Below are 12277 nucleotides of genomic sequence, written 5' to 3' on the forward strand. Positions count from 1 at the left end.
GTACAGGTAGTACAAGGTCAACTGTATTTGCATATATTCTTCTGTTATACATTTGTTCCGTTTTCCTGAATTTTGACGTACTCGTAGAAATAATTTTGTTTTAGTTTTTTTAGAAAAAGCAATTATTCTAAACATCTCATATCAGGGAAACGATGTCTTTCATTTCACCAGCCTTACAAAATCTTATACACAGCAATTCACCAAGCACTCTAACATACTCTACAATTTTTCTCCAAATCGAATGGTTCACCATAGCCGCCATGTTTTTTAAAACTCGCCCATCTAAGGACACTTGGGCTGCTAAGACAAATCTAACGATACTTCAATTATGTTAATCCATTTAGCGGTTCAGGAGATATGACGTTATAAAGACTACATACAAGATACGCGCGAAAAATGTAGTCGGGTAATTATGCAAATACTAAGCAGTCATTTTCATTAGACTGAATCGGTTTAGTACTCGGATCGTCGGTAGTCTATTTTGTACTACTGATGATAATACCAGCTTCTTGTTGCTGCCCACGTGTGCTCAGCCTTAGACGATCGATATTCTTTATTGCACCATATTATTTAATGTAATCTATCTCATCTATATGAGACTTGATTAGAAAGTCCAAAACAGTTAAACAAAATGTAACAGTTTAATAATATTTATAATATCTGTACATATTTTTCTCACGCTCCTGTTGGCCAAGCGATACCTCTTAATAGGTATCTACCGAAAATACTTCGGAGTTATATCATGATAGACTTGGATACAAGAATTTGATTATTTATTCACTTATTCGGATGGCTGAACGATAGCTGAAGATGCCGTGTCCTTTAAATTATCATCTTTCGAAAATCACGTGTTCTGATTGGTGGTCAGTCTATTGGTCAAACCAATCACTGTGGTTTTTAGTAGATTCGGCGACACATCGATCTGATCAGTGTTCTGGTGTGGGTGGAATTCTTCGTCCTCATGAATTCTAATTCTGAAGATCATGTTCCTGAAAGATTTGATCCAATCAGGTTCCGTTATTTTCACGTCTCTTTTTCGCTTAGCATCAAGGATTGAGCCTGATTGGTTATTCAATACACCTCTCGCCTCTCCTCTTTCTATTCGATATCAGACCTTATTTTTCTTCTTGAAGACAACTCCTCAATTCCTTCCATAAAAATTCCTTTTTACCATTTATGACGTTCAGCTAAGTATGTTAGTGGAACTCGAAACGTAAAATTATAAAAATGTCATGAATTTTAATCGTGACAAATAAAGAAAAAGTAAAACGCTTATCAGCACGGTAATAACGTAACAATACAATGTGATGCAACCAGCCAACGGATTTATTGAAAGAAAATTATATGACCATGAAATGTAAACAATGTGAAATTTCCTCTCTTAATGAAACAGCTGGGCTGTGATACTCATTTTTAAACCTCTGTCCAAACAAAAAGAGTTGTAATGTCATTAGGGTTCACAGATACCATTTTTAGTCAATCATTATCATCTCAGCCTATAGCTGTCCACTGCTGGACATAGGCCTCTAAATATGTTCTCCAGCGCGACCGGTTCATTGCCACCTGCATCCATCGAGAACCAGCGGTTTTCACCAGGTCGTCGGTCCAACTGGCAGTTAAAAATATAAAAACTTATTTATTCGAATTTAGATACTAGCATATATAGTCCATAGCATAGCTACCCTCGTCAAGCATAGCTTCTGAATGCCTCCACAGAAACGTCAAAGCGTGGCTGGACATCCCATACTTATGGTCCTTGTCTTTTTTGACGTTCGAGCCAATGTAATTTAAAACAGAGCAGGTTTTCAACCCCTTGTTGACAGACCACAATTCATTATGACGCACACCCCACAATTCATGAATTACGCTAAAACTTTGCCTTTGTGTTTTCGCCAAAGTACTCAACTAACGACATCTTTTATAAAACCTTGTAGTTTTCTCAATTCGTTATTATTTTAAGTCTCTTCATCGTTTTTTAATGACAAAGATTACGTTTTACAAATCTCAAGACTTGGGTTAAACAGACGGAAGCGTCATAATACGCGTTACCTATATAAATACCGAATTGTAGTACTCATATATTTTTATCTTGTGTACGTAAGTCATGACTGCTTAAAATGAGTTTTTATTTAGTATTCGGATTTGCAGATTGTGTTACTGTAGCCAAACAAGTGGTACAATTTGCGATTGTTAAAGTTGATGAGAAGTGCTCAAATGTATGGGCATAACATATCCTTCTGATGAGACACCTCAAGCCAGTCATTTCCAGACATTTGAGCGTTTGCGAGCAAAGTTTACGATTGTCACTTGTTTAGGCCAGCTACAGTGCTCCTTTATTTCCTTTTAATCTTTAAGGAGATTAGATTGAACTCATATTTTCCTCAAAGTATGAGCGAGCGATCCCGCGTCCCTTGCTTAAACCAGGAGAAGGGGGCGAGGGTGTTTTAAGTGGGTGGAAGTCTAACTTCAACCAACCCCAAGCAAGCTGCTTCGCCGTGCCGACGTGGTTTGTAGTCATCAGCGTTTCACCCTGGTAAACAAAAAAATGTAAACTCCTCTTCATATGAATCGGTGACGGCAACCAAGTAAATGAAAGTGAATTAAAAAATATGTGAATCACTGTGGCAGCTTATCATGTTCTTTAAATATTTAGATCTAATCTTATATCCTTTGATGAGGGTGTGGTGACACACAAACAACACACATTTTGCACTCATGAGATTGGATTTATCACGCCTTAAGTCTGTCTGAAAGTCAAGATGACATCTGTAAGGTGCATAGATTTCACTTCTTTTAAACAGCGCTTATTCCGCATAATGTGACAAATATGTCTTCGTAAAAAAAAAAATTGTCAGGGGTCTATCAGTTTTTGGAGTAGGTACTTAGTTGTCGAAGAGACGATTCATCCCATGTAGTGCGGCGTATTGGCTCCCACCAGCTCAACAGTCTAACTTTACGAGGTAGACGTAAGTGGACCCTTTTTTCTGGTTAGGCTGGAGATTTCTCAGTGGAGGAAATAGGTAGTGTCAGACTCTTAGTGACTACTCTTGAACAGGCATACAACGCTTCTCGCAGCAATGATGGTAATTCATCACGCACCGACCGCGGGGCGGAGTAGGTGGACCCTGGTGTCGATATTCAAACTATTTGATGCTCGATTGTTTATCCAGCTGCAATATCAAGCAACAATCTGGTAGTGGATCATAGAGCTTAAGGGTGGGTCTGTATACAATAACCAGTACCTAATATTTATTTCCTCTTAGGATAATAGTAGGTTAGATGTTGGCATAGCCCGTAGTAGCTCGCGCGTTTGTGATGTCATCAGGTGTGTAATGTTTTTGAGCCTGTTATCCTTAATTTGTCAAATACAGAATTAATAAAACAATAAGGTTATTGTTTTTGTTTCTGATTCATGGTAGTGATACACCTAGGCATGATTTGAACAACAAAAATATATTATAAGACTTTGTGTACGAGAAAAATGAAAAATAATTAACGTTTTGATTTTATATAATACTAGCTTTTCGTCCGCGGCTTCGCCCGCGGCGAGGTCGGTTATATCGCGTTTCCAAGAGAACTCTTCAAAAGTCCGGGATAAAACTATCCTATGTTCTTTCTCAAGGTCAACTCTATGTCTGTACCAAATTTCATTAAGATCAGTTCAGTAGTTTAGACGTGAAAGCGTAGCAGACAGACAGACAGACAGAGTTACTTTCACATTTATAATATTAGTAGGGAAGTAGGGATTCAATGGAAACCCTGAACTCGGAAACACTGATAAGATAATATTTATTTTTCCATGATTTTTTTACCTTGCCTATATGGCCTGGGTGGCTTGGTTTAGCCGTTGCGGCAAAAGCTTCCTTGAAACCTTTTATCTGACCTAAAACCTTTTTTGTGTTACATATGACACATTATTTTAATTATTGTAGTAATTCCGACAAAAGAGGATTTAACATTAATATTGGAATACAGAACCACAGTCCCCACATGCTAATCTCGATGATCCTCAACGCGTCAATTGCTATGTCAATTTCACTGATCCAAACCTGCCTACATGATACCAACGCGAGTCAGCTGCGTGGCTTGCAGTCGCGTGCCTTAAAAACAAGGCTAGGCCACTACACCGTGACAGTCGATAGCAACCTTCGCGAGCGCTTGAACGCGGACCGCTCACCTGTCGCGAGCATGGCGTACTGACGCGCGCGTAACGAAACAAAATAATAAATAAAATCAACATTCAAATCCAAATATAAAAATCAAATAAAGAAAAACAATCTCAAATATTATATTTTTTTTTTACGATTCAAAGCTTGTGCTAGTGTTCAATAAACCGTCAATAAATAATCGCGTTGTTTTAAAGCTATTTATTTTTTTAATTTTCAAACGTTGCAGTGAAAATGGGTTTGAAGTCGGAAGATGACAAAAGGCCGAGCAAACTGGCGATCATGGATGACGACTCCTCGGATAAGCCAAGTAAGTTTTAGATTATTTTATTTTATTTAGTGCATGGTTTGGTTTAGGTGTTATCAATATATTTTTTATATATTTTTTGAACTCATCGGTTTCTTTCAAGGGTTGTTTTTCAAAGGACATAACTTTAACTGTCGTCTGTAATTTAAAACGTACAGTTATAGATACCATTTATTATTTTTATCAGAAATTATTGGAACGTGTCAAAGTTTTATTTATAAATTCTTAACTTTAAAGGTTTCTTAAAATATATTTTAACCAATATCAAGGTTAAAATCATGCTAAAAGATCAAGTTTAAACATCTGTAGAACTTGTAATAAGTTATGTAAATATAACAATAATTATGCAAATTCCCATAAAAAGCTAAAAATAATGAACTGTTTTCATTAACTTTTGATAAATTTAAGTAGCCTCCAATTTCCATATTAAATTGAAAATCGGTAAAACATTTCGTGACATTTATAAAACTGAGGCTGATAACAATGTCGTTAAAACGGTATGTTTGGTAGAGGGCATATAAAAAAAATAATTCAACAATATTTTTTTAAACTACCTGCTTTTAAGGCTGGCTGTAAAGATGCTTGAGGAAACAGGTTTAATTTTATCGCGATAGGCCGTATGCTTGATTTCCCGGGCTTCGGTTAGCTTCCTTATTACCACGTTTAAATTGAGAATTTCGGTATTACCTTTTACTTTTATTAGCAATTTTTTGCGAAATAAAAAGAAGTCATATTTAGAATGTACATACTCATTATTAGTTTTGTTATGAGCGTTGTTTCATAAGTCACAATATTAAATAGTATGTTATATTTTTTGCACACAATTTAAATAGTTAAATAACATAAAATATTATTTCTAATAGTTAAAGACACCGGGTTAGTAGGTAAAAGACATTGATAGCATTAGACGTAGTAAGTATTTAGTAATCTGTGGCACTAGTCAATGCTTAAACTCAATCATTTCTTTAATCATGTTTAACACGATCTACTTTATTAGGTACTAGTCTAGGTCCAAACCATCTGTGTTACGATTCGAAATGGAGTGAAGTAACGAGAACCCGCTTTAATGGAGTAATAACGGTTTAATGGAATCTTAAGTACTTATGTCATAAAAATGTGGGCCAAATGATTATGGCTTATACCATGGACCACACTTAGTACTCAGACTGAGTAGTTGAGGATCTCTAGGTACCTATATGAAATCAATTTCCACGACGTTTGCTGGAAGTCGGATGTATTTTAATTTTAAAAATAAATATTAGGAATTTTGTAAGGTAATCTGTTAATTGTAGTTGGTTTAGTAGGACAAGAAAATCAAAGGGTAGAAACAAGAACAAAGTGAGATTTTTGTTCTTTAATGTCATCTTATCGACAATAGGGATGACGACAATTTTTTTTTGCACTGTCCGTCTTGTAGTTTTTTGTATAATAATGGATACGTATTTTTTAATCTGTCCCGCAAACATAAATTGACCAAATTACAGTGAATGAAACTTACGCGTGACGTCACGATTGAGTATAAATTTTTACCATATCGTCACGTCACAAGCCCCCTCTCCTAAACTTTAAAGCAGGTAATCCTCGTCAATTCTAGTCTTTCTGAAAAAGGAAAAATTGCGTGTCTCATACTTTTCAATTATCTAACTGAGGGACTAATGAGATTTTTTCTTTTCATACCCAGTCATCATCCCTATTCAGTATAATAACTACTATCGTGAAAGAACTGACGAAATAATAATTAAATTACTTTATTCATTAGGAGTTTCTATGTAGTAATCTATACGACCTTCGCAACTCATTTACCTATTTCTCAATAAAATACGCAATAGGAAATCATTCCATAAATTGAACTTAAAACCCTTTGTGAGCGCATAATATTTATCAACGATCCATAGATATAAAAAAGGTTTAATATTTTCATTTGAATTAAATTTAGATATTACAGGTTTACGAATTGGTTAGATATTGTAACTGAAACTGTTTTAAAGAGTTTCAATGAAGTTTATTTTTCAGTTTTCCTTAATACGTTTTCGCGTTTTAAAACCCAAATTGGTACCTTGCCTTTTACTTTAAAAAAAGTACAGATTAGCATAGATTCCCGAATTTACTCAACAGACAATTACATCCCGATATTATTAATGAAAATGGATTTATCCTAAAATTGCAGACGTAGACAAAGCATCTGCTTACCACCACATCTTAAAGTAATGCTCTACCAATTGTAGAAAAGAGATGCCACTCTCGCCGTATAGACTGCTGTCACACTTCTACAACTGTCTTCCTCTAAGGCGTGGTTTAAGACCCACAGGTGAATGTAATGTTATCAGTTATTCTCCTTCACAATACACATCCGTCTGCACTTGTTTGTTGTTTGTTATATCTTAGCTCGCGGTGTCTCACATACCCAGTTAATTGTCGGTCATAAAAGTTTTTGTTTATGATTTTTTATTTGTGTAAATACTGTTTGTATGCAGTTTATATTATAAGCTATTGTTTCGATATTGATCCTTGAGATGTCTTTATAAAGGTCTGCCTATAAGCGCTGCTTATATATCGCCGCTATGAGTCATTTAAAGTTTTCGGGAAGGTAGCGATTCCTGCTAAAAGTAGGAAAGCTGTCTTAATTAGCTCCTCTGCATTTCGATCCAAACTAGCTCCCTTTTTTAGACCTAAATCTGCTATAGGTACGATATTTTCGAGTAGATACTTATACATATTAGTCATCATCGTAATTGAGTCGTTATAATATACATATATTAGGTCATCCAGTTTTATTAATAAATGCTAAAACGTGAGGATTTCATTTGCAGACGCATAAAACTTAATATGGACGCTAAAGTGATCTAATTTCCCTACGAATTACAGAACACACATTTAATCTGATGTCAGAGAATATTTCTTCATATTATTAAAGGTTTAGGTGAACTTCGAGCCAAGGTCTTCAAATGCCTATAATCATCTTTATTATCTTGATGAATCTGCTTCAACATAATCTTAACTTCTTAGATATTCTTGAAGTCTCACTGTTTTATCAATACCTAAGACATTTCAATAAAATAACTTAGCTCAGATAGTCATAACATGTCTTTGTACAACGATAAGATCATGGTATTATCACTGGCTGAAACGTCGGCTGTCAATACTAACCTCTTCACAAATAATCAAAAGGCGATTATAATCTGTGCATCTGTCAATTGAGAATGACGTTACGTAATGTCAGTTTCGGATCGACATTGCAGTTGGTAATAATAATCGACTGGTATGCACGCTATTGTTAAACAATGCATGCAGTGTATTTAATGATGCGTTAATAACGAATGCCTAATATGTAAGTTTTCGTCTTGTTGGCACATGTTAATAAAATTGACGTGAGGAAGTAGGTTACATAAAATTTGTTCATTTTAAAGAAGACTGTTATTAATACTTATAGGACCTAGTATCACAAGCCAGGTCTACGGGCCTGCCAAACTGTAAATTAGAAATATTAAAGTTGACAAAGTGAGACAACGCTATATAAGGCTTAGAGCACCATCTCTTTCGCAATAGCAAGAGACTTGTGATGGTAGCCGAGGTAACAACCTCAGTTCCTTCCTTTCAGATTCCCAGTAAGATAACAATTAACAAAATAAACAAATACTGGCCTTCATAATACTTCGTAAGTCAACTGTCAATATTTGTAAACATTCATTCAGTGACGGTCACTGTAATGAATGAACGATGTAAAGAGACAACCACCTGCCATTCTCAATGGATGTTTTGAAAATATTTTTGTTTTGAATTTACATGCCGACCCGTGCCCGGCGGTATTGCTCGGGTAAACGTCTAAGGTACAAATTATATGGAGTGGCTGCATATTAGTAAAATAATTTGTCTTTTTTTTGAGATTCGAAACCTAATCCGAACAACATTATTAAGTTTACATCTCTAGGTGTTGTTTTTTTGTAACTAGGTCTTCATGGAGGTCCTGTATTTGAGATTTTATGTTCAATATATTTAAATGAGTATACGAATATAAGGATAAATAAAATTTTCCTAAATTTATGGTAACCGGATATAAATATATTATTTTATGCAATTTATTAAGTTACTAGCTCCGTAAATGTTAAGCAAATCGATTTGAATTAGGAACAATAGCATCATATCCCAACATACCATTTGTATATATAAAATATACGAGAAATACGTAATCTAATTGTTACTAAGTAATATAAGTATACAACCTTTTCTGTTTAACCTGTTAAGGTGCCATAAAGAAAACAATGCTCCCAATTTGGGACAAAACATAAACAGGATTTTGCTATTAACCAAAGGTCTTTGAACTCATTAAATCCTTAACGAAAAAAAGACCTAGGTTTCATTTGAGTAGGTACCGTTTATGAATACTTGTGTAATGTTTAGTATTGTTGGTCACGAATTCACGATATTGTAGGTTTTGTCATCACGCGAAATGAATAAAAGAAATACATTTGTAATAATTTTCCATTACAAGTTATGTGATTATATCTGTGATAATTAGCCTTTTTTATGGTAGGATGGTCTAAAAATATGCCATGGGAAGGTTTTGAAGGACGCGTCTAGTAGCTGAATTATTTACAATTCATGGAATTCTTCACATAGTGGCAGTAAATGACACCCCTTTTTTGACAAGTCACGTCACTGACTAGGTACATACCTATGCAGAAAACTCCTAAGCAAATGCTCACTTAAATTCCGGTGACCAAGACAAAAACGTGTTATAAAAACACAAAAGGGTGTACTCGTATTAAAAGATTTGAATCTGACATTCAGTCACATCGCCTGTTGCAATAATTATCATTAAAATAAGCACGTGATTATGATAATGTAACATTGCTTCGTTGTAAGGCCATTGCACACTTAACCGGTTCCTATATCGATTTATTACAATACCAATTTACGGTTATGAAATTGAAAATCGATTTTTTTTATCGATTTTCCTTTTCACGTCCCTGTGAGCGTTCCAATTACGAAATTACAATTACGTTTTTCTTTTATCAACATGTCAGTATTTAGATATTGGTACAGTTTTGATAGGCTATTGTGAAATGTGCTTTTGTTATTAGTGTTAGGTTCTATTGATAGTATAATAGTTATATATAATGCATGTCAAGGTATCGCACGTGGTCGTGGAAAGTTAGATAATGAATCGTTTACTTGGAGTAAACTAGTTTAATATTACTCACGTGTGCATTTTGTTTACGCTTTTTTGCTGTCGTTGCTTGTTAAATACAACGACGGATTTTTATACACAGTAGGTAGCCTAACCTACTTTATTTTTATCTAGCCACTGTGTCCCGCTGTTGGGCAACGTACTTTATATATTTTAAAAACAATACTGATACTATTATTTTTAACTGGAAAGAAACTCTAGATTTCTAAATATGATCTCTTACTTTCTCTTTTATATCTGTAGGAGACGGGCAACATAACCAATCCGTGTGCATCAAGCCTAAGCAGCTTAGTAATAATAAAATGTGTCATTTGACTCTCTCGAACCAGATCTGTTGTCCTGAACGACGAAGAGCCATCTATCTTCAATTATCTACTTAACCCAGTTTAATTGTGTGTTGGTTCGTATGCTTTCCATACAGCTATCTTTCTCAACCTTGACATTTGCAAGGTCGCAACAGTCTTTCAAGTAAGCAATATATACAAACGGCAATATCAGCTCTTTAATAGCTCGCTTACCATACAACGTATAACAATATAAATTGAGTCTGAGTAATATGTAATTGACAACTTTCTTCAAAAAAAAAATCTATAATCATCTACTCTGATAAATTATGTATCAGAAGGCCATTTTTTTTGCGGATTGTAGTTTTCCTCTGGAAGGCTCTAGTTTAAATTTGACCGGAATACGTTTCATTTATTAAACATTCTTATTAGACATTACACAGACATTTTTTTGTGACGTAATATCCTTTATTGGTAGCTCATGTCCTAATAGTCGAAACTTAATATCTTCAATAATTTTTTATTCTCTTTGTTTTTTTTTTTCATTATTTTACGGTCTTTGTTGACATTGATCGTTGGAAAATCTATTTTCCATTGTAAAAATGAGTATAAGGTAGAAACAGGTTTTAATACTCGAATGTACAAAGTACAAGGAACTACTGGAAACAGCCACATATCAGTAACCTTATACGAATGTAAAGAGCCAGCAATTACAGTGCATTGATATTCATAGCTTCATCTAACAATTGTAATTAAAAGTAATGGATGGACTGATATTATCGGATATTAGTTCAGGAAATGATCGGTAGTAGATACCGAAATAGTTTGTATCGTTTGCCTCAATACAGCGGTCGAGTTCTTGAGTGGAGACGAGGCGGAAAAGGCAGTGTAGGATGTTCTTCAGCCTGATCGACCGGTGACCTAAAATGGCCTAGAGCCGGCTATTAATGGATGCGAATGGCTAAGGACCGGGTGTTGTGGTGAAACTTTAGGGAGGCCTCTGTCTAAAAGTCTATAAGCTGAGTTGAGTGATTGATTCACCTATCACCATCTCCTTTCTGGACAATACGCGGGTTCTAAGTTGTGTAGTGCACTGTCACGTTTCCACAATTGCATCATCTTAATTTTAGCCATGTTGGTATGTTTGGTTTCTAATCAATCATTAGACATTACCGTCAGTTAAATCGGTCAGGCGGATATTTTCGCAATGTGTCCGTCTTCGTTCGTCCCCATCTGTCCATTCGTGTCGTTCTAATGGGTCTGACGCACCTAATCATTGTTGTGAAACTTTACTGAGGAAATAGACCTCTTCCTTTTGAGCCTTTGGTAGAATAGGCGTGTGATGCGTAGGAGGTATTTTTGTTTTATTTATGACATAATTTGTGAATGGTTGGGCTATGATGTTTAAAGGAAGATGGAGGCGGTTGTTTGTGATGAGATTCAAGTTCGTACACTAGCTTGCAGGCGATCCCGTGATCTGGCTCATGCAGTTAAAGAAGCTTGGAATCTTTTTAGTCATCGAAATCTAACATATTTACACGATATGTCCTCGGCGTCGGCTAAAGTCATTGGCTATTTACTTCAGAAAACAAAAAAGGTGGTAAAAGGAGGTGTCAACCCTATTTTGCTACCCAATACCACAATAGCAGCTAACTTGCTTTAATTGTGCAGTTATTTTGAAAATATTATTGTTAAAAAATAGAACTTTTCATTTTAGACTCGAGCGAATAGTTTTATTAAAATAAAATGACCGAACGACTTCTTCTGTTGCATAAAAACAAATACTTGCTCCTCTAAACAAGTGACATTTCTACAAACGTGTTCATTTTTAGTGACGTCTTTGATGCTTACGATATTGTTTATTCACAAAAAATAATTTAATAAATGATTTTGATCTTGCCCTTAGAAAACAATTTTTAAAAAGTCATTGTTTAGTTCAACATATTTTGATTTAATCTGAATAGAAAATAATGGGCAAAACATTATCAGATCGGGGTTAGTCTCGACGTCGTGAGCTAGTCTTTGATTTCACGTGCTCAGTAAAGACATTGAAGTTTGTTACACAATCCCAATTTGTAGGATAATTGGCTAGGCGTGACTATCAATCGAGAACTATCCAAAGAGAACCCATGGGATTTAAATAAATATAAAGGCAACATCTACTAATTAACAGCTACTAACTAAATAACTTAATGACATATTAATGGTTGAACTGCTTGAGCTATTCGGGGCATACGTGCTGCTTCATGGTACAGGCTTGCTCACATTGACTTGGCTCTTACTTCCAAAAGCCGGTCCAGAAAGGAAATTGCACTGGTTTTTTTTTTTATGG

General features: G+C 35.1%; 1 protein-coding gene across 1 annotated transcript in view; it reads left to right on the top strand.

The window, feature by feature from the left end:
• The first annotated feature begins 4127 nt into the window (after positions 1-4127).
• LOC113498816 (putative inorganic phosphate cotransporter) overlaps positions 4128-12277 on the top strand; it is a 59583-nt gene continuing 51433 nt past the window's right edge. Inside the window, exon 1 of the mRNA XM_026878958.1 lies at positions 4128-4476. Coding sequence (XP_026734759.1) covers positions 4401-4476 — 76 coding nt within the window. The 5' untranslated portion in view covers positions 4128-4400. The remainder of the gene's footprint in view (positions 4477-12277) is intronic.

The sequence above is a fragment of the Trichoplusia ni genome, chromosome 11 (genome assembly GCF_003590095.1).
Source record: "Trichoplusia ni isolate ovarian cell line Hi5 chromosome 11, tn1, whole genome shotgun sequence".
NCBI lineage: Eukaryota > Metazoa > Arthropoda > Insecta > Lepidoptera > Noctuidae > Trichoplusia > Trichoplusia ni.